Here is a 19,784-nt window from a genome sequence, read left to right on the forward strand (position 1 = left end):
ATTCAAGCTGCCAGCTGCTAGATAAAACCGAGATAGTTGGTGGGCTGGTTACAGACAGTGGGCGGGCTGGATGCAGCCCATGGGCCACACTTTGCCCAGGTCTGTTCTAGATGGTCTCTAAAATGACCTTTCCATCAACCCCAGATGGGGGGGGGGGGAAGGGACAATAGGCAGGACCTTGGATAGCTCCAGTGGCGAGCAGCTATTCAGAGGGAGCAAATTCTATCAACACACTTTTGAACCATCTTCTTAACTGGAGGAAAGGATGTGAAACATGCACAGGATATGTCCCTATGAAGTAAGCTGGTTCAGTCGCTCAGCCTGAATGACAGCTTCCTGAAAACAATGTCCCTCTGACCATCTATGTTAATATTAGCTTCCATCGATAGCTTCTAGTACAGGGACAGATGATATCTGGGCATTTATCCATAATAAAATGCTAATTGCAGCTTCTAAAATAAAAATGGAATTGATTTTTAAAAAAATGTATAATTGTTAAAGAGGCTGATACCTTTTGAATTTGGCAGCTCTCATCAGATTTCAGTGGTCTCATGTTACCTCACAAGTGTTTAGCTTGCCTGCATGAATAGGGCCCTTATTTCCACCCTTCACCCCATTAATTTGTAGATATTTCTATTATGATATAAGGTGTAAGAGTTGTGATTTTCGTAGGAGGCAGATTTGGACTAGGACATGAAAAGGTCCACTAGGCATTTTCATTTAGTCTGGGAAACTAGATTGGCTGAAAAATATTTATTTCTCAAGTATCCTTCATCCCCTGGAAGATGGATTTACAGGACAAGTTATAGGGGAAGAAGGATTAGAAACCTAAGGAAAATTTTAAGCATCTTCCTGATGCCTCCATGCCACACAAATTCAGAAGATTTTTAAATATTGAGGTGCAATTAAAACCAGATTCTTTTCTTCAGGATGAACAGAGAGACAGAAAGAAGTCAGGGAACTTTGTTTTTCTGCATGACAGTTGCAGGGATATTATAATATGCTCAAAAGTGGGAAGTTTAACATAACCCACAATTGAGAAACAGTTGATGAAAATGATGAGATTTGCAGGCAAGGCTAAATTGATTTCTTTGATTAGAGAAAAGACTGGACAGACTGGAAACCCCTTTTAGAGACTTTTTGCATGAAACAGGAAAAAATGTATTTGTAACTAGACTTTTTGATGACTAGAAGAAATTAGATAATAGAAAAATGACCATTTTTGTAATCACAGATAATTTTGCAATTATATTGGCATTGGGTGCTAAGGATGTAGGCAGCTTTCGTTTTCTATTTTTCTCATTTTTTTCTGCACTTTTGCCTTCATCTTTTTCTCTCTTTGTTTTCTTTACTCTGTAGTACTAAATAGACCTGGATGAAGCCATCTTGGAGCTTTAGTGTTGCCACACTGGAGAAAGGGATAGGGATGGAGGGATAAGAGATGGCTGGAGTTGTGGACATAGTTCCCTCTAAGCTGAGCAGTGAGCAATCGCTCACTTAAAAATCATCATCAACTCAGAGTTTTCCAAACCTGCCCAGAAGCCGAGAGGGAAAGAGTGAGAGGGAAGGAGAGAGAGAGGAAGAGAGGAAGAGAGAGAAACAGATAGAAAAAAGAGAGGAAGGAAAAGAGAAAGAAAAAGAATGGGAGTAAGGAAGAGAGAAAGAAAATCAAAATCTAGTTTGAAACTAGCTCAACTATTTAAGTGGCATTTTGATATTGATAGAGTTGCCCTATTATGAGCTCACTGTTATAGACACACAGTACAGTATTTTATTTTGAAATTCTCTGAGGCAAAACAGGGTGGGTTTTTTATTTGTTTGTTTGTTTGTTTGTTTGTTTGTTTGTTCATTCGCTCATTCGTTCATTCGTTCATTCATTCATTCATTCATTCATTTATTTATTTATTTATTTATTTATTTATTTATTTATTTATTATTTCTGTGCCGCCCAGTCCCAAAGGGACTGCCGCTCAGACACTATACTTTTCGGCCCACCCACCCCAAAAAATTAGAGGGAACACTGGCTGTGGAGTCAAAATAAAACACTTTCTCTTGGAAACCAAGGGCATTCTCACATCTGGTGGAAGAAGGAGATGTGATGTCACCAGACCAGTGTCACAGTGGATGCTGGCTGATTGGGCCATGTGATTATTGGGGATTCAGGGAAAAATGTATAGTAGGGAGGAGCCAACCCAAAAGCAAATACTGTATTCAATTTAAGTGCAAAAGGAAACATAATAGATTTATCCATCCTAACTTTGTCTTTGGCACCTGCTTATCAGATAAAGGATACAGTCCAGGTGTTTCAGCGGCCTCTGAGGTTACCAGGGAGAGTTTTGCAAGGAGCGTAATCAGAGGCTAGGATTCAGTCCTTCCCGCCTCCCATCCACAGCTTTGCCTATTCAAGCACTAAAAAGAAGCTACAGAGAGCGCCGGTGGAGGGAAAAGATTTTTAAAAAATCCTCCGTTGGACGAGGGCTACCTAAAGAGCTCGGGGCGGGGATGGAAAGGCTGTGATAGCATTGGCGTCCTTTTCTTTTATTTCTGGCGACTCTTGCAAAGATTGGGGAAGTCTGCGAGTCGTTGAAAACGGGTCCTTCCAAGCGCGGGACTTGAAGTATTTCGAGAGAGGGAAGCGAAAGAGATGTCGAAGGATGACTTTGATTCCGGTGATTCGTTTTAGCCTGGGAATAACAGGACTTTATAAACTTGGAAAGTTTTTCTCTCATCTCTGAACAAGCAGAAGGTTCCTGGCCCCAAAGTGCAATAGTTAAAGGGGCAAGAAAAAAGGTTTTTTCCCCTTCCCTGGAGTCCTCGATTAAGCTATGAGTAAATCCCTCCTTTTAGTAGCTTGGGGAACCCCGCCCTCCACTTGTTCCTCTTGCAGTATGTTTTCGTTTTTCCTGAGGTTTCCGTGTACTGTATGTCGTCTTGAGCGGTTGTGGTGAGTAGTTTCTGGTTACTTTAAATAATAATAATAACAATATGGAATTAATCTGTGGACCATTCGGTGCCTGCAGCCATCCACCCGCGGTCTTCTCGCACACCGCAGGTCTGGAGGATTTCAGTAGAGATAGCAGACAGGAAGGCATTTGCAGGCGATCTTGCCTTGATGAAGTGCCCAATATGAGCAAAGGCGCCGTGTACAAAAATTCATATTTCAGGTTCACCATTGAAAGGATAGATGGGTCGATTTTCGCTTAATGTTGATTTCCCATTAATAAAGTTGCTTCCCCTTCAAGTCCGTACAAATCAGTGGGCGTGGTAGGGGAAGGATACTGCAAAATCTCCTTTCCCACCCCACTCTGGGGCCAGCCAGCGGAGGTATTTGTCTGTTTGCAAAACCAGTCAGATTTTTCGCTAGTTCTCCGAACTACTCAAAATGTCCACTACCAGTTCTCCAGAAACTGTCAGAACTTGTTGGATTTCAGCCCGGTACAAATTTTAACTCGTGGGATTAATTCGGTGGAGTGCTTTAAAAATCCGGAGTGTTGGGATCTTACAGAATCACTGCTTTCTGCGGTTTTCTGAGGTTTTGTCAGAAAAGCTGATTGTCCAGTTGTGTTCTCAGAAGAAACCCCAACACATCAATGAAGTAAGTTGGGGTACAGATAATTGCTTTTGTGTCCTTCAGAGTAATTTATGTCCAAACTGATACGACCTTCCTGGAAGATGGCAATCGACACGATCTTTCGTGCTTGCTGCCTTTAGATCCATGTGCCAGTAACAGGACAAAAGGGCAAACACAATAAAATCTTGCCCTAATGAGAAATGCATTTAACTGGGGAATAGGAGATGCTGCTAAGATTAGAAAGAGACCTTTTGCATTGATTCTCTTTGTTCTGATTAACTTTTTCCTCAATTCATATCCAGAGATATTCTCAATCCTCCTGGTACAGGATTGTCCCAAAGATGCTTTTGAAAAGGCGACTGGACTTTCTTGGTTTTTTCCCCTTGAAAACATTTAACTTCCCAAGCAAGAAGCTTATTTAGTTCTGGCTGAATGTTAGGCAAAAGAAGGATTATAAAGTTTTTTATTTACAAGAATAAATACAATGAATGCATTTAAGTACAAATAACAGTGTAAGCATGTCGAGATACAGGGAAAAGAAAAAAAATTGGGTAATTGAGAAACAAAGATTATGTGTCAAATTATGGCCTAGACAATATGCATTTAACAGTAAAAAAGAGCAAAACAAAACAAACAAACAAACAGACAAACAAAAAAAGAAAAAGAGAAAAGAGAGAAAAGAAAGAAGAAAAGAAAAAAAGGAAAGGAAAAGGCGGGTGGGTGTACGGTAGATCTGTATTGGAATTATGAATTAGAAATATTCTCAGTAGCTCATTACATTATATCTAATTTTTTAAATTATAAATAAGTAAGAGAAAGTGTTGAATATATCAAGATAAGGAGATTTTTAAGAAAGCCAGTCTAATTTTGACATATATCGATGTCTCCTACATCCATTTAGAAGAAAAAGGGAAGATTTGACACCAGATATGTATCTATTTAAATATATAGGGTTCTTAACATTTGTTAGGCAAATTGTTCTTTTTTTCTAACCAGCGATAGAAGGGATCCCAGCAGTTATTGAATAGAGAATCACCATTATTTCTAATTTCCAGAGTTAATTTGGTCAATGACCAGAAATGGCAAAAGAAGGATTTCTATCCCTGAGAAAGCTGTATGTTTTTACTACCTGTTCCCTGAACTCTTCTGCAAATCATCTTCAGTTTTACTGCAGGCAAATGTTATCTCATAAAGTGATATGAAGGAGAAGGACAAGAATTTGCCTTCTTTGTGTTAAGACATTAACGTTTCCTCTTGTTTGTTTGCAGGTAACTTAGTTGTGGCAACACTTCCAGCAAGAATGGCCAGTGCAACCATATTTGTCCATCCCTCTAATGGAGGAAACATAATCCAAACGGCTCCTGGATTCCCCAGTGTTCCTCTTCAGGCACCTGGAGCCATTCCATATCCTCAGTATGGAGCTCAGCAACTTGGAATTCCCACCAATGCTCCTCAGCAAGTCCCACAAAATAGTCCATTGGAGAGATTCTTCAATGCTGAGCCCAAAGTGCTTGGGGTACGCATGCCCTGTGCCTGTTGGAAGTAAATTAAGATTTGAGAGCTATGTTGAGACCTTAGAATCATAAGCACAAGGAGAGGAGTCTGTAGGAACATATTTCTCTCAAAAGCTCATCATGATATTCTTCCTGACAAAAGCAGTCCCACTGAGGGTCAAACCACATCATAATCTGGAGTAAATCTGTTACATAGTGACAGTGTCTCAAATTGTCCCTTCTCCCCATTTGGATTTTTCACTATAGGAAACCAGGCCTTGGATCAGCACATACACTGGAAGTTTAGAAACCACAAAGCCCTTTGAAGGACCTTTCAAAGATGGATAGAAACTGATGCTTTTCCTGGGGAGGCTAACAAATTAGAAAGTTTCTCTTGCTCAGATGAGGAATAACCAATTTGTCTTATTTTGTTTGTGTTCCTTCCTTAGGCCATCCAGATCATGATTGGGCTTCTCCACATTGGCTTTGGAGCTGTCTCACTTATTCTTTTCCCTTCTTACTATGTTAGCTTGTCTGGAATTGGAGCTTACCCCTTTTGGGGAGGGATATTTGTAAGTATGTGCACATTTTTGTTGAGTACCATAGTATTAATGGCTAAAAGATACCTGTAAAAGCCGTGTTTGCATTGGAGCCTATCTGGCTTCTCATGTGTGCCATATTTTTCTGATATTTTTTCTGTTGATACTTCCAGTAAATTAAAATAAATCTTTTTCTGTTTCTTTTATCATAGTTTATTGCTACTGGATCAGTTTGTGTATCAGCTGTGAACCATCCAAATCGTGCTTTGGTGAGAAACCTGTGTAGCATTTGAATTTATTTTATGCTATTTCTTCATAATTGCTCAGCACTCTTTATATTCTCTACTGTCTTCAGATACTGCTTAGTCTTAGATCAACATTTGAAAAGGAGAAAGCAAACTCAAAACCCCCACCAATTTCCTTCTTTGACCAACATTTGCTTCCAAATTGTTTTTATTGAAAGTTCTATTCCAACTGTAGAGAATGTTGAACCATCTCATTTCATGATGGGCAACACTGCAGGTCCTATCAGTACCATGAGGAAAATGAGAGGAGCCTGAGAGATTTAATGCCATCCTGTGGGTGCTTGTTCTGCCAGGGCTTTCTTAGTTGCTAATAGTAATAGTAATTACTAGTATATAAATAATAGTGATGGTGCTAGGCTTGAGCAAAGAGGTGTCTTCTTGCATTCCCTACTCTTGAAGCAGACCTCCAATGAGCCAACTCCTAAACAATGTGGGATTTCTTTAACCAAAATGTTAAGGATGAATAATCCTTACCAGTTTTCCTGTCGTTGTTAATCACCTGGCCTAAAAAGAGAAAAAAGGCATTTGACAGTGTTAGAAAAGGCGTCAAATGAATTCTGGCATTTGCCTTTCCAATGTGGAAAATCCCATTATTGCTGCTATTTGATTCCTATGATCTTAGTGGATGTTGTCTGGTTTCACATCTGACTGGCTATGTGTCATTAAACACAGACATAGATTGGGTCCAATTGCTTTTATGCTTTGCATAAACCTATGCTGTAGTGACGCTATATCTGTGTTTTTTCTCTTTCTGCTATATTGCTATTTCAGGTGAGATCTAGTGTAGGAATGAATATCACAAGTGCTGTAATGGCATTAGCTGGTTTCAGCCTGTACCTTTCTGACCTGAGCCTCAATAGACTTTATTTGAATTTTGACCATCATCAAAACTCCTCCACTTTCAGTGTAAGTAAAAACAATCTGGTCTTAAATTTTGGCTTCATGTGCAGAATTTTGAAGGAGATTATACATACAGGAGGGATATCCCAAACCCTTTTGAGTTTTGTTTGAAATATTTTCTTCAATAGGTCTAAATCACAAATACACAAGTGCTGTTTCATTTGAATGCTCTGTGTGTGTGTGTGTGTGTGTTAAATAAGGGGAATCAATCTTCTGGTCATTGAGGTACAAAGTGAGTATGTCTAAATATGTTTTAGATATATTGTTTGATTTTGTCTCTGTACAGTGTAAAAATTGTTTTTTTACAGTGGGGCTTAGTGAAAAACAAAAGCGTGCTTGACTAATTCTATAGTATAGAATACAGCTGCACATGCTGAAATCAATATCAGCTTTTCCTTCCATCATCACATCTTCATCCCTTCTTTGCATTTGCCACATAGTTTTAGAAAACTGAAATTTCAGTAACTTCTGAAGTGTGGACTGTTTAGAACCACGCCAATACTTACATTTTTAATATTTTGTAATGTGCTGTCCTTTGCTTTCTTCTAAGAGTTAAATCATCGTAGTATCACACCCAGGACTTTTCTCCTTTCCAGCCTGACAGATGATTGGAAAGAAGTTGGGTAAAGAAAATAGATGTAGCTGCATCCTTATTGAGGAGGGGAAACAATATATCTGGCTGAATCTAAATCACATTGCTGCCCTTAACCATATGTTGTTGATGCCAATTTCCCCATGAAGTTATGTTTACCTTGTCCTCAGCTGCTGAATAAGATTTACACCTGATGTAAGACATCATTAGCTGTACTGGTATAAAACTAGTTTTTCCCTCTCATCTTACTCTGAGCCCAACCAATACAGTGCCAAGGTGTATATAAAATCTATTTCCTTTCACCCATTATCTTGGAGATAAAATCAGGTGACCAAGAATGGATATATTAGGATAGTGGGGAGTCCTGTCACTTTTCCAGCCTCTGTCCAAGCCAGTGTTTCCCAACTGTGGCAACCTGAAGATATCTGGACTTCAACTCCCAGAATTCCACAGCCAGCTTTCGCTCGCTGGGGAATTCTGGGAATTGAAGTCCAAATACCTTAATGAACTCAATCTGTATAGTATGGAGGACAGAAGGAAAAGGGGGGACATGATCAAAACATTTAAATATGTTAAAGGGTTAAATAAGATTCAGGGAAGTGTTTTTAATAGGAAAGTGAACACAAGAACAAGGGGACACAATCTGAAGTTAGTTGGGGGAAAGATCAAAAGCAACATGAGAAAATATTATTTCACTGAAAGAGTAGTAGATCCTTGGAACAAACTTCCAGCAGACGTGGTTGGTAAATCCACAGTAACTTAATTTAAACATGCCTGGGATAAACATATATCAATTGTAAGATAAAATACAGGAAATAATATAAGGGCAGACTAGATGAACCATGAGGTCTTTTTCTGCCGTCAGTCTTCTACCTTCAAGTTGCCAAGGTTGGGAAACACTGGTCTAAGCCATTGCTTTCTCCTTTTCCCTTTAGCACTTGGTTTCTTGAAGGCTTCCTATCCATCCCCTCCCTCCTCCATCATCCTGAAGGTGCTTTTTCAAGAGGCAACGGGACTTTCTTGTTTTCCTCTGGAGACATTTCGCTTCTCATCCAAGAAGTTTCTTCAGTTCTGACTAGATGGTGGCCTCAACAACGCTCTACAAGGATGCAAATGACCAGCTGTCTGTAAGGAATATAAACCCTTCCATTCTAGGTGGGGGTTGCCTCTACTGCTGCTACCGGTGCGCTATGTGTGCAACTTTGTGTCTCTGGCATGCATGTGTGCACGTCCCAGTGTTAGTTTGCTTCTGCACATGCACAGGAAGCAAAATCTCACAAGGGGAACGCACATGAGTGAGATTTCACCTTCATTTTTGCTTCCATACATGTGTGAAAGCAAAATAATTGCCAAATCTCTCTCACCCACATATCTCCCCATGCGCAGAAGCAAAATCTCACTGGGATGCACACGTGGGTATGCCAGAGACCCGAAGCTGTGCATGCAGCTCCAGTTTTACTACCAGTTGTTCTGTCTGGGTCACTCCGGAAGCCAAGACCAACCCAAAAAGAGAAGCCAGACACACTGGTAAAAGGCAAAGGCAGTTTCTAAAATTCAAGAAAAACACAGGTAACAGAAAATGTCCTTGCAAACAGGAAAATGCTGTATCTTCAAATATATCCACGAAGGCAAAAGTCCATGCAGCAATACAGGATTCTTGCTGCCAAGACGAGGCTGTAGATACCAGACCTACACCTCCCACGGGTCTTCCAAACTGCTGGGCCACAAGCCAGGAACAGAGATGCCGAGAACAAAGCAGAACACCGTAACTCTAACTGATAACACTCCACATGGCTTCAAGGGCTTGCCTGCCTTTTAAACCCTGCTAAGGAGGACCACACCCAAGCCCAGCTGTTCCTAATTCAGTGCTGATAATACTTCTTTAATTGCTCCTTTCTTTGATCTGAAGGTCTCTGTCGCATGTCAATGACGACTTGTGCTTCATCACCTAATGACTCCAAGCTACTGGCTGGGGAGAGGCCCCCCCCCCCCGGGGCTCTCATGCTGTTCTCCTTCGTCCCATTCCTGACTTTCCTCTCCCCCGTCCGACTGCTCAGCCCCCTCCTCTTCACTGTCATCCTCCTCCGGGCATGGAGCCAGCAGAGACACAGCTGGTCCCTGAGCAGCCTCAGGCTGAACCACAACACCAGTGTGGCATCCTCATCGTACCATTAGGAACCTTATACTGTTCCATTCCCCACCGTCCGGTCAGAGCTGAAGATGCTTCTTGGATGAGTAGTGAAATGTCTTCATAGGAAAAAATAAAAATCCAGTTCCTTCTTGAAAATAGCCATTCACATACTAACAGCTGCTAGGATAGTATATGCCCAGCAATGGAAAACAGATAAAACACCAGAAGAAAGTACTGTACAATAATCAAAAAAATGCTAGACTGTGCAGAGATGGATAGGATGTCAAAAAAATTAGAGGGAAAAGAAGACTCGGATTACTATAAGATATGGGGAAATTTTTATGATTGGTTAAAGAAAAGAACAATGGAGAAATAATTAAAATAATTAAAATTCAAGCAAAGCAATTCGTCAAATAAAAGAATATTCAAGGACAAGGGAAAATTCTCTGATCGAACATTCAAAAAAGAAGTGGGGAAACTTTTGGTTCCCAAATGTTGTTACTTATATGTTTTGTTTTGTATTTATTGTTATGTGATACTTATTGTATTGTTTCCTTTTTTGTCTACTTGTTATTTGGTTTACTTATCTACGTTAAAAAATAAAGAAAAAGCACCTTTGGGACAACCATGACCTGCCTGGCTGAGAACCTCACTCTCCTCCATTACTTTTCTCCAGGCAACAGGAAATAGACCCTCTATCTTTCCTATTGGGAAATGGAAGGCAAGCAAATCACATCTATTTAACATACCATATTTTTGGAGTATAAGACACACATTTTTCCTCCCTAAAAGAGATTGATAATTTGGGTGCATCTTATACTCTGAATTTTGCTTTTTTCCAGCCCTAATTAGGTACTAACAATGTTCCCAGCTCTTACCAGCTTGCAAGCTCTTTCCTTGTTACTCTTTGCTAAAAATGTTTTCAAACCCTGTCTTTGTAGGGATTTTTTCATTCTCTACTTGCTCTGAATATTTCTTTCTAGCCCTAACCAGGTGCTAACAATGTTCCCAGCTCTGACCGGCTTGCAAGCTCTTTCATTGTTACTCTCTCCAAAGAATGTTTTCTAATCCCTAAGTCTTTGCAGAGTTTTTCATTGCTCTAACTTGCTCTGAATAGGTTTCTTTCCCAGCTCTTACTGGCTTGCAAGCTCTTTCATTGTTACTCTATCTGAATAAGGTTTTTTTTAAAAGCCCTAACCAGGGGATAAAATAATGTGCTGGAGCTGAACAGACTAAGGACGCTAGCCAGATGAATACCTGGTAAACAGATTATTTTCCCTATTTTCCTCCCCCAAAACTAAGGTGCACCTTATACGCAAAAAATATGGTAGTGTATTAACAGAGTTGGAAGGGACCTTGTAGGTGAAATGGGCAGAATACTGTACTTCCCTTTAGAATATTGCAAAACATAAAGAGATGCTAATGCTCCTGATGCAGTTTTCTCCTATCACAAAGGCTATATAGGCCATTCCATTTACCATTGTACATTTAGTGACCAATGTGTCAATAGCACTCAAACTATGACTGCTCCTTGCATTTACGACTGTTGCAGCATCCCTACAGTCACCTCATAAAAATTTTGGGGCTTGAATAGTAGCAATTTGTTTATTTAGTTGCAGCATCCCCTTTGCGACTTTCTCAGCCAGCTTTTGATCAGCAAAGATAGCGGAGTGGAGTGGCCGGTAGCTGGATTCATATAACAACCATATGATTCATTTAAGTGCAGCAGTTTGCTTAGAAACAGTAGCAGAAAAAGTAAACTTACACAATCGCTTTGTTTAGTAGCAACAAATCTTTGTTTTGTTTTGTTTTGTGTAAACTTACACAATCACTTTGTTTAGAAGCAGTAAATCTGGTCCCAATTGTGGTTCTAAGTCAAGGGTTACCTGTACAGTGTCTCTGTTTTTCCCAACAGAATTGTTCCTACTAGTGTTTCCCAAGAAAGCAGCTGAGAATCCCTTTTAATGGTGTAGCACATTCAATAAACTACAATACATACCATTACTGTATTGGCTGCCAATTGGTTTCCAGACGTGATTCAAAGTGTTGGTTATGACCTATAAAGCCCTACATGCAATAATGGGCAGTCAAAGTTTTTACTGCCACACAATGGGTGTGGCTTATTTTGTGGGTGTGGCTTAATGGTCATGTGACTGGGTAGGAGTGGCTTGATGATGAACGATCATCATCATTCAAGTGAACTGTGAAATCCTCGACTTGCAACATTACCAGTGTCGCTTGCTGGGGTGACAATTTGCTTTGTGTTTCCTGTGCTCTCCTTCCTGGGTCGCCCGCTCACCTCAGGCTAGGTAGCTAAGCGAACAAGTCTTGCCAGAAGTATAACTGCTGCCAGCGCCACTTCCACCCATGCCTTCTGCTTGCACCTTAGGTGGGAGGTGGCCACGTGAGGGTGGAGTGGAGCCAGGCAGGAGAGAGGGAAGTTCGTCTGAGGCCAGGAAGGAGGAAAGAGGAAAAAAGCAAGGAGCGCAGCAGCAGCAGGGAAAGAAAGGAGAGCCGAGCCAAGACCAGTAATCCAGGAAGTGACAGCCGCTGATCAGCTGGAGCTGAGCGCACATCTTCATTTCCTCTGGTGAAACTGTGTTCCACCCTGTCCTGCCTGCTGCCCCCCCACCGGCCTACATGGCATCGGACCAGATTACTTACAGCAGTGTTTTTCAACCAGTGTGCCGCGGCACACTAGTGTGCCGTGAGACATGGTCAGGTGTGCCACGAAGCTCAGAGAGAGAAAGAAAGCAAGAGAGAGAGAGAAAGAAAGCAAGAGAGAGAAAGAGCAAGCGAGCAAGAAAGAGAACAAGAGAAAGAGAAAGAAAGCAAGGGAGAGAGAAAGAGAACAAGAGAAAGAAAGTGAGAGCAAGAGAGAGAGAGCAAGAGAGAGAAAGAAGGCAAGAGAGAGAGAGAGAGAAAGAGAGGGAGGGAAGGAGAGAGAGAGAAAGACATAGAGGGAGGTAGGGAGGGAGAGAGAAAGAGAGCAAAAAAGAGAGGAAGGAAGGAAGAGAAAGAAAGAGGGATGGAGAGAGAGAAAGAAAGAGAAAGGAAGGGAGAGAAGGAGGGAGAGAGAAATAGAGCGAAAGGGAGGAAGAGAGAGAGAGAGAGATTTTTTTTGTCCAAACTTTTTTAGCCCCCCGCCCCGCCCCGCTCAATGTGCCCCAGGGTTTCGTAAATGTAAAAAATGTGCCGCGGCTCAAAAAAGGTTGAAAATCACTGACTTACAGGACCATCTCTAGCCTCATGTATCCCAGTGTCTGGTTAGGTCCCACAGAGTCGGCCTTCTCCAGGTCCCATCAACCATGTTGCTTGGCAGGGCCTAGGGGAAGAGCCTTCTCTGTGGGTGGCCCAGCCCTCTGGAATCAGCTCCCCCTGGAGATTCCTACTGCCCTCACCCTCCTCACCTTCCGCAAGAATCTGAAAACCTATTTATGCCACCAGGCTTGGGGTCATTAAACCCTAGCCTCTGGCGAATGAATGTATGGTATGTCTGTGGTTTGAATCTGGAAGAATGATTTTTAATGTCTGTTTAGAATCGGTTTTTTAGATTAATTATTTATATTAATTGGATCAGATATGTTGTTGTATATTGTTTTTATAGATGTGTTGTGAGATGTGTTTTTTCAGCAAATGACAGCCATCTCTCCAAATGTCTTCCTACACCACAGGGCATCGGTTATGGTATCTCCAGTTTGCTGCTCTTGTTCAGCTTGCTGGAATTTTGCATCGCTGTTTCACTGGCTCATTTCGGGTGCCAGGCGACTTGCCATAGTGGTGCCCAGGTAACTACTTCATACTTTGAAAATAGCTTTAGCAGTTCTCATTGTTAAAGAATGTAGAAAAGATCGTCTGTTTTTCTTCTTTATATCTGCACGGCACCCCACCTAACCGCACCTTTTGCTTGTTTCTTTGCTATTATCCTGAACAATAGGTGGCTTACTACTTGGCTTACCTAGTAAGCTTTATCTTGAATTTTGATCCAACATCTTGTGATTTATTTGCTTCTGCCTATGAATAATTACATGACGTGCATTTTTCCCAGTTTGTTTTGCTAGAGAGTGAATGTCATGAATACAACACAGTTTGTTTGATCTCTTCATAATTCAGCGATGCAGAAGTTGATGTTTCCATTTTAGAGGGTTCAGTTCTAACCCTTGTTATTCTAGTGGTGTGACTACATTAATTTAAATCTATAGTCTGGAGGACAGAAGGGAAAGGGGGGACATGATCGAAACATTTAAATAAGGTTAAATAAGGTTCAATAGGGAAGTGTTTTTAATAGGAAAGTGAACACAAGAACAAGGGGGCACAATCTAAGGTTATTTGGGGGAAAGATCAGAAGCAACGTGAATAAATATTATTTTACTAAAAGAGTAGTAGATGCTTGGAACAAACTTCCAGCAGACGTGGTTGGTCGATCCACAGTAACTTAATTTAAACATGTCTGGGATAAACATATATCCATCCTAAGATAAAAATACAGGAAATAGTATAAGGGCAGACTAAATGGACCATGAGGTCTTTTTCTGCCATCAGTCTTCTATGCTTCTATGTTTCTTAAAGTACCTGTCTCTCGATCACATTTTCTCTCAATGCTTGACACTCCTGACCTAGATGCATCCCTGAGTATTTTTTTATATTGACTATTCTTTTCTGTTACAGCCAACCTTGGTTTTTGTGCCTTACCCAGTCATCGGAGGCAGAGACGTTGCAGCTCAACCAAACCCTCCTCCACTCTCTTACGATAACATGGTTACCAAATCTCAGTAAAACAAGAATGCCAGGAAGGAAATGTGAGAAGGGTTGCAACAGAGCTTTCAGGAACAGTAATGTATTTCGTATTACTGTACTTTGTCTTCCAGCCTGCTTGTTTATTTTTTAATTACAGCCTTTAAATACAAAATTAAAGGGTTTTAAAACTGTTTGATTTTACTTAATAGTTATAACAGTTCCCTAAAAACATCAGCAGTTTTATGAGCATTTTATACTGCCTACAGTGGATGATGGAGACTGTTTAGTTGTTCAGTGGCTCATTTGGTCGCTAAGTGAATCTGCCTTCCATATTTGACTTTTTAAAAGCCAGCTGGGAAGGTCACAAATAGTAATCACTCACCCTGGCATGCGGTCATACAACCATGCTGGTGGCTAAGCATCTTGAGTTTTGATCCCATGACCAGAGGGAATCTAGTACCTGCGAGGACTTGTCATGAGCCACTGTTTTTCAAGTCTGTTGTAACTTTGGATGGTCACTAAATGACTAGTTGTAAGTTGAGAACTGTCTGTAATAGTGGTTGCATAATGACTGTGATCCCAAAACAGAAGAAGTTGCATCTAACTACAATATTCCATATTGTTAGAACATTAGTTGATAAAAAAAACACAGATTTCAAGCAAAGTACCATTTTTTTTACTCTCATTCCATTTCCAACAGGGGAAGCTGTAAAGACATTCATTAACGGTATCCTTGAAGAATTTACAGTTGCATAAACATGCAATTTCAAAATCAAAGCCATTCATACTTCTAGGGAAGTTATATTTAGGGGGTGGGCAATGATCACCCCTTTGCAACTTGTGGACTCCAACTACTGACCCTGCAGGACTGATTCAGGTATTATTATTATTAATAACAACAACAACAACAACAACAACAACAGAGTTGGAAGGGACCTTGGAGATCTTCTAGTCTAACCCCATGCTTAGGCAGGAAACCCTACACTACTTCAGACAAATGGTTATCCAACATCTTCTTAAAAACGTCTATTGTTGGAGTATTTGCAACTTCTGAAGGCAAGCTGTTCCACTGGTTAATTGTTCTAACCATCAGGAAATTTTTCCTTAATTCTAATTTATTTCTCTCCTTGTTTAGTTTCCACCCATTGCTTCTTGTTCTACATTCTTGTGCTTTGGAGAATACGTTGACTCCTTCTTCTTTGTAGCAACTCCTGAGATATTGGAGCACTGCTATCATGTCTCCTCTGGTCCTTCTTTTCATTAAACTAGCCTGTCCAGTTCCTGCAATCATTCTTCATATGTTTTAGCCTCCTGTCCCCTAATCATCTTTGTTGCTCTTCTCTGAACTCTTTCTAGAGTCTCAACATTCCTTTTTGCATTGTGGTGACCAAAACACAATGCAGTATTCCAAGTGTGACCTTACCAAGGCATTATATTCTTGGAGTTCAAGTCTATAGTTCTTAAAGGTGCCCGAGTTGCCAATCCCTAGTATATTCCTCAAGAGACACAATTAGAATGTAGAGAAGACTCGTTACTTCCTTGTCCATAATTACATGGTGAAAAGTTTGACTCCTGCAATGATTTTACAAAATGTGTACAAAATGTACATTTGCAGAGTTTTTGAGGTTTAGGTTGATAGGCAATATCCTGACTGTAATCTACCTCAGTTGAAATTATGTCACTCTTACTTCCTTTTATTTGGTAAATCTGCATATAGATGGGAAGTTCAACAACTAGCCTTGTGGTGCGGCCGGAACAATCTTGAACAGAACACACTGTAAATTGCAGAAATGATAATTTTTGGAGAAGCCTTCCTATTGTACCATCTCTTACAATACTAGACAACATAGTACCAACAGTAGAAACCTTCAATTTTCCAGGTTCTATAGTATCTCGAGACTTAAAATGGATATGCAACGTCAAAAATGTCATCCAAAAAGCGAAACAAAGAATGTTCTTGTGTCAACTCAAAAAGCTCAGACTGCCCAAGGAGCTGCTGGATACAATTCTATAAAAGAATCATTGAGTCTGTCACCTGCACCTCTATAACTGTCTGGTTTGGCACCACAATAAAAAAAGATAAGACAGTTTGAACTGCAGATGGACAGTTTGAACTGCAGAAAAAACAATTGCTACAAGCCTGCCTTCCATGAAGATGTTTGTATACTATATGAGCCAGAAAGAGGGCTGCGAAAATATCTACAGACCTCTCACATGCTGGACACCAACACTTTCAACTTCTTCCTATAGTGCCGTGATAGGAGCAGCAATCCCAAATTGTGGGCCAGGCTGAAGATGTATGCAGGACTAGGGCAAATTCTAGACATTAAATTAAAAATTAATATGCTACCAAACTCTTGAAGGACTCTACGCAGCTTACAACAAAAAACTGTATAGTCTGGAGGACAGAAGGAAAAGTGGGGACATGATCGAAACATTTAAATATGTTAAAAGGTTAAATAAGGTTCAGAAGTGTTTTTAATAGGAAAGTGAACACAGGAACAAGGGGACACAATCTGAAGTTAGTTGGAGGAAAGATCAAAAGCAACATGAGAAAATATTATTTCACTGAAAGAGTAGTAGATCCTTGGAACAAACTTCCAGCAGACATGGTTGGTAAATCTACAGTAACTGAATTTAAACATGCCTGGGATAAACATAGATCCATCCTAAGATAAAGTACAGGAAATAGTATAAGGGCAGACTAGATGGACCATGAGGTCTTTTTCTGCAGTCAGTCTTCTATGTTTCTATGTTTCTAGTGAACCTATGACACGCATGCCACTGGTGGCATCAAAGTCTTCTCTGTGGGCATGCGAGCCATCGCCCGGCTCAGCTGCACAGTGCATGGGCGTGTGCCTCCTGATGGCCAGTTGGCTTTTGGATCATGTACACATGTAGGGGAGTCACACATGTATGCACAGAGCTTGGGGTACATGTGGGAGATTGAGCTCACATGCGCTGGGGTGGGGAGCAAGGGGTTGTCAGTGCATGTGTAGGAGGTAGGGTACATGTGTGGGGGTCACATGTACATGCACAGGGGTGTTGGGTGCACTGGGGATCCACGTGCATTGCATTTTTTGTGGGTGCACAGTGACAAAAAGGTTAGCCATCACTGCTATAGGGCATTGCATGCCAAAACAACTAGAGAAGGACATTCCTCCCCCAATGCAATCACTCTGCTAAACAACTAATTCCCACAACATCTACTAGGGCTGAATTACTATTATTATCCCTCTCATTTTTCCTGTTACCTACTGTGTTTCTCCCAAAATAAGACCCAGCCTTATACAGTGGTACCTCTACTTAAGAATGTTTCTAGATAAGAACTGGGTGTTCAAGATTTTTTTGCCTCTACTTAAGAACCATTTTCTACTTAAGAACCCGAGCCCGGAAAAACTTCCCAGGAAATTTGAGAACGGCACAAAGGCCCGGCCAGTTTCCTGCCATTTCCACCCCGCTTTAAAAAAAATTATTATTATTATTATTATTATTATTATTATTATTATTATTATTATTATTATTATTATTATTAAATCCTGGCCATCTCTGGCTTTTCTGGGCTGCCAGAGGAGCCTTTCAGTGGTGCTTAAGGAAGCTTTGGCAGCCCAGAGCGAACGGAGTGTTTTCCTTTCTCTGGGCACTTGGAGAGGGAATAAACCACTTGGCTGTGGTGGCTCCCTCGCACTGCCTCCCATACACCTGGCGCGAGGTTGCCTCCCGGAACATCTGGGCACTCACCTCACCTTTTTCCTTCGGCAGCAACTGTCCTCCTCCTCTTATTCCTCCTCCTCCTCCCACCCAAATTCCAAGCTTTTATTTCTTTCGTATTGGGTTTGCAGGCATTATTTGCTTTTAAATTGATTCCTATGGGAAAAAATGCTTCTACTTAAGAACATTTCTACTTAAGAACCTAGTCATGGAACAAATTAAGTTCTTAAGTAGAGGTACCACTGTACCGCTTCTGTCTACAAAGCCCTCTACTTATGAACTTTTCTAGAGAAGAACCAGGTTTTCAAGATTTTTTTGCCCCTTCTCAAGAATCATTTTCTACTTACAAACCCAAGCCTCCGAAACTGTAACCAGAAAAGGCAGGGAAAAGCCTCCGTAGGGCCTCTCTAGGAATTTCCTGGGAGGAAACAGGGCCAGAAAAAGCAGGGAGAAGCCTCTGTGGGGCCTCTCTAGGAATCTCCTGGGAGGAAACAGGGCCAGAAAAAGCAGGGAGAAGCCTCTTTGGGGCCTCTCTAGGAATCTCCTGGGAGGAAACGGCCAGTAAACGCAGGGAGAAGCCTCCATGGGATCTCTCTAGGAATCTCCTGGGAGGAAACAGGGTTGGGAATGGCAGGGTGGAGCCTCCGTGGGGCCTCTCTAGGAATCCCCGGGGAGGAAACAGGGCCTCCACCGTCCCTCTGGTTTCCCCAATCACACACATTATTTGCTTATACATTGATTCCTATGGGAAATATTGCTTCTTTTTACAAACTTTTCTACTTAAGAACCTGGTCACGGAACGAATTAAGTTCATAAGTAGAGGTACCACTGTATATTGCTGGGCTCCAAAATAAGCACTAGGACTTATTTTCAAGAGAACACAATTTCAGGGTCATTAGCCTAGCTGGACACCCCATCCCCAGCGAGAGCACAAAAGGCGGCAAGTGTGTGGGGACCAATAGTATCTGGCAACAATCACAGCCTGCCAATCCCTTGGTTGGCTCACTTTGTGGCTGCACAGTTTGGCAGTACAGGTGAGTTGATTCCCTTTTTGAGCAGCAGACACAGCCAGAATTGGGGGATATAAAGCAGGCAATCCCAGTACACCTTGTGGGCTACAGGCAAGCCAAGAGAGACACAAAGATGAGCCTTATCCAGTCCACCCACTCGGCTTTCTTGAAGACCATACAATGTGTTCAGATAACATCCCCCCCCCCATGCCTGCTGTAGGTAATTATTAATTGTTCCATCCCTAATCCAACTGGAGTCCTGCCCCCCCCCTTTTTAAACAAATCAACCCTTGGAGTCAGACTTCTTATTCTCTTTCAGCTCAGCTTTCCCAGATTTAAATAAAGAAAAGAGTCAGGGTTCTAAGTAATAAATCCATTGCAAGCAAGAACACCAGGGAAAGTGAATTCCTCAAAGAATATCTTCATTGGAAAATATCATATTAAAATGTATATTTTCTTTTATGTACACTGAGACAAATTTCCTTTATGTACACCAAATAAAAATTCCATGTGTATCCAAGCACACTTGACCAATAAAAAATTATATTATTGGCCCATATATGGTGGAAACCAACTCGGAGGAGCCCCTTGGTTTTCCTCCACTCCTTCTCACCCAACAAATTACCTTACTCCTCCAGACTTCAATTACTATGTTTAGAAAATTTACAGCTACGCCGCCTCCGAACTGGTTTAACTGTTGTTCATAAAATCATACATCACAATGTACTCCCTGTTGGCAACTACTTCACCTTTAACAACAACACAAGAGCAAGCAATAGATACAAACTAAATGTA

General features: G+C 41.1%; 1 protein-coding gene across 3 annotated transcripts; it reads left to right on the forward strand.

Annotated features, from left to right (window-relative positions):
* The first annotated feature begins 2,388 nt into the window (after nt 1-2,388).
* Nucleotides 2,389-14,459, forward strand: LOC139153000 (membrane-spanning 4-domains subfamily A member 15-like). 3 transcript variants are annotated; one of them, XM_070726504.1, is made up of 7 exons: nt 2,389-2,944; nt 4,840-5,087; nt 5,514-5,636; nt 5,816-5,872; nt 6,680-6,814; nt 13,206-13,319; nt 14,200-14,459. In XM_070726504.1, exons 2-7 carry the CDS (start codon nt 4,872-4,874, stop codon nt 14,305-14,307), a joined length of 753 nt encoding a protein of 250 aa, XP_070582605.1. In that variant the 5' UTR covers nt 2,389-2,944; nt 4,840-4,871; the 3' UTR covers nt 14,308-14,459. The 3 variants fall into 3 exon arrangements, with proteins under 3 accessions (XP_070582605.1, XP_070582623.1, XP_070582612.1); XM_070726511.1 differs by lacking the exon at nt 2,389-2,944 and adding an exon at nt 3,539-3,595; XM_070726522.1 differs by lacking the exon at nt 6,680-6,814 and having other exon boundaries at nt 2,638-2,944.
* Nucleotides 14,460-19,784: the final 5,325 nt, after the last annotated feature.

Source organism: Erythrolamprus reginae, chromosome 1 (genome assembly GCF_031021105.1).
Source record: "Erythrolamprus reginae isolate rEryReg1 chromosome 1, rEryReg1.hap1, whole genome shotgun sequence".
NCBI lineage: Eukaryota > Metazoa > Chordata > Lepidosauria > Squamata > Dipsadidae > Erythrolamprus > Erythrolamprus reginae.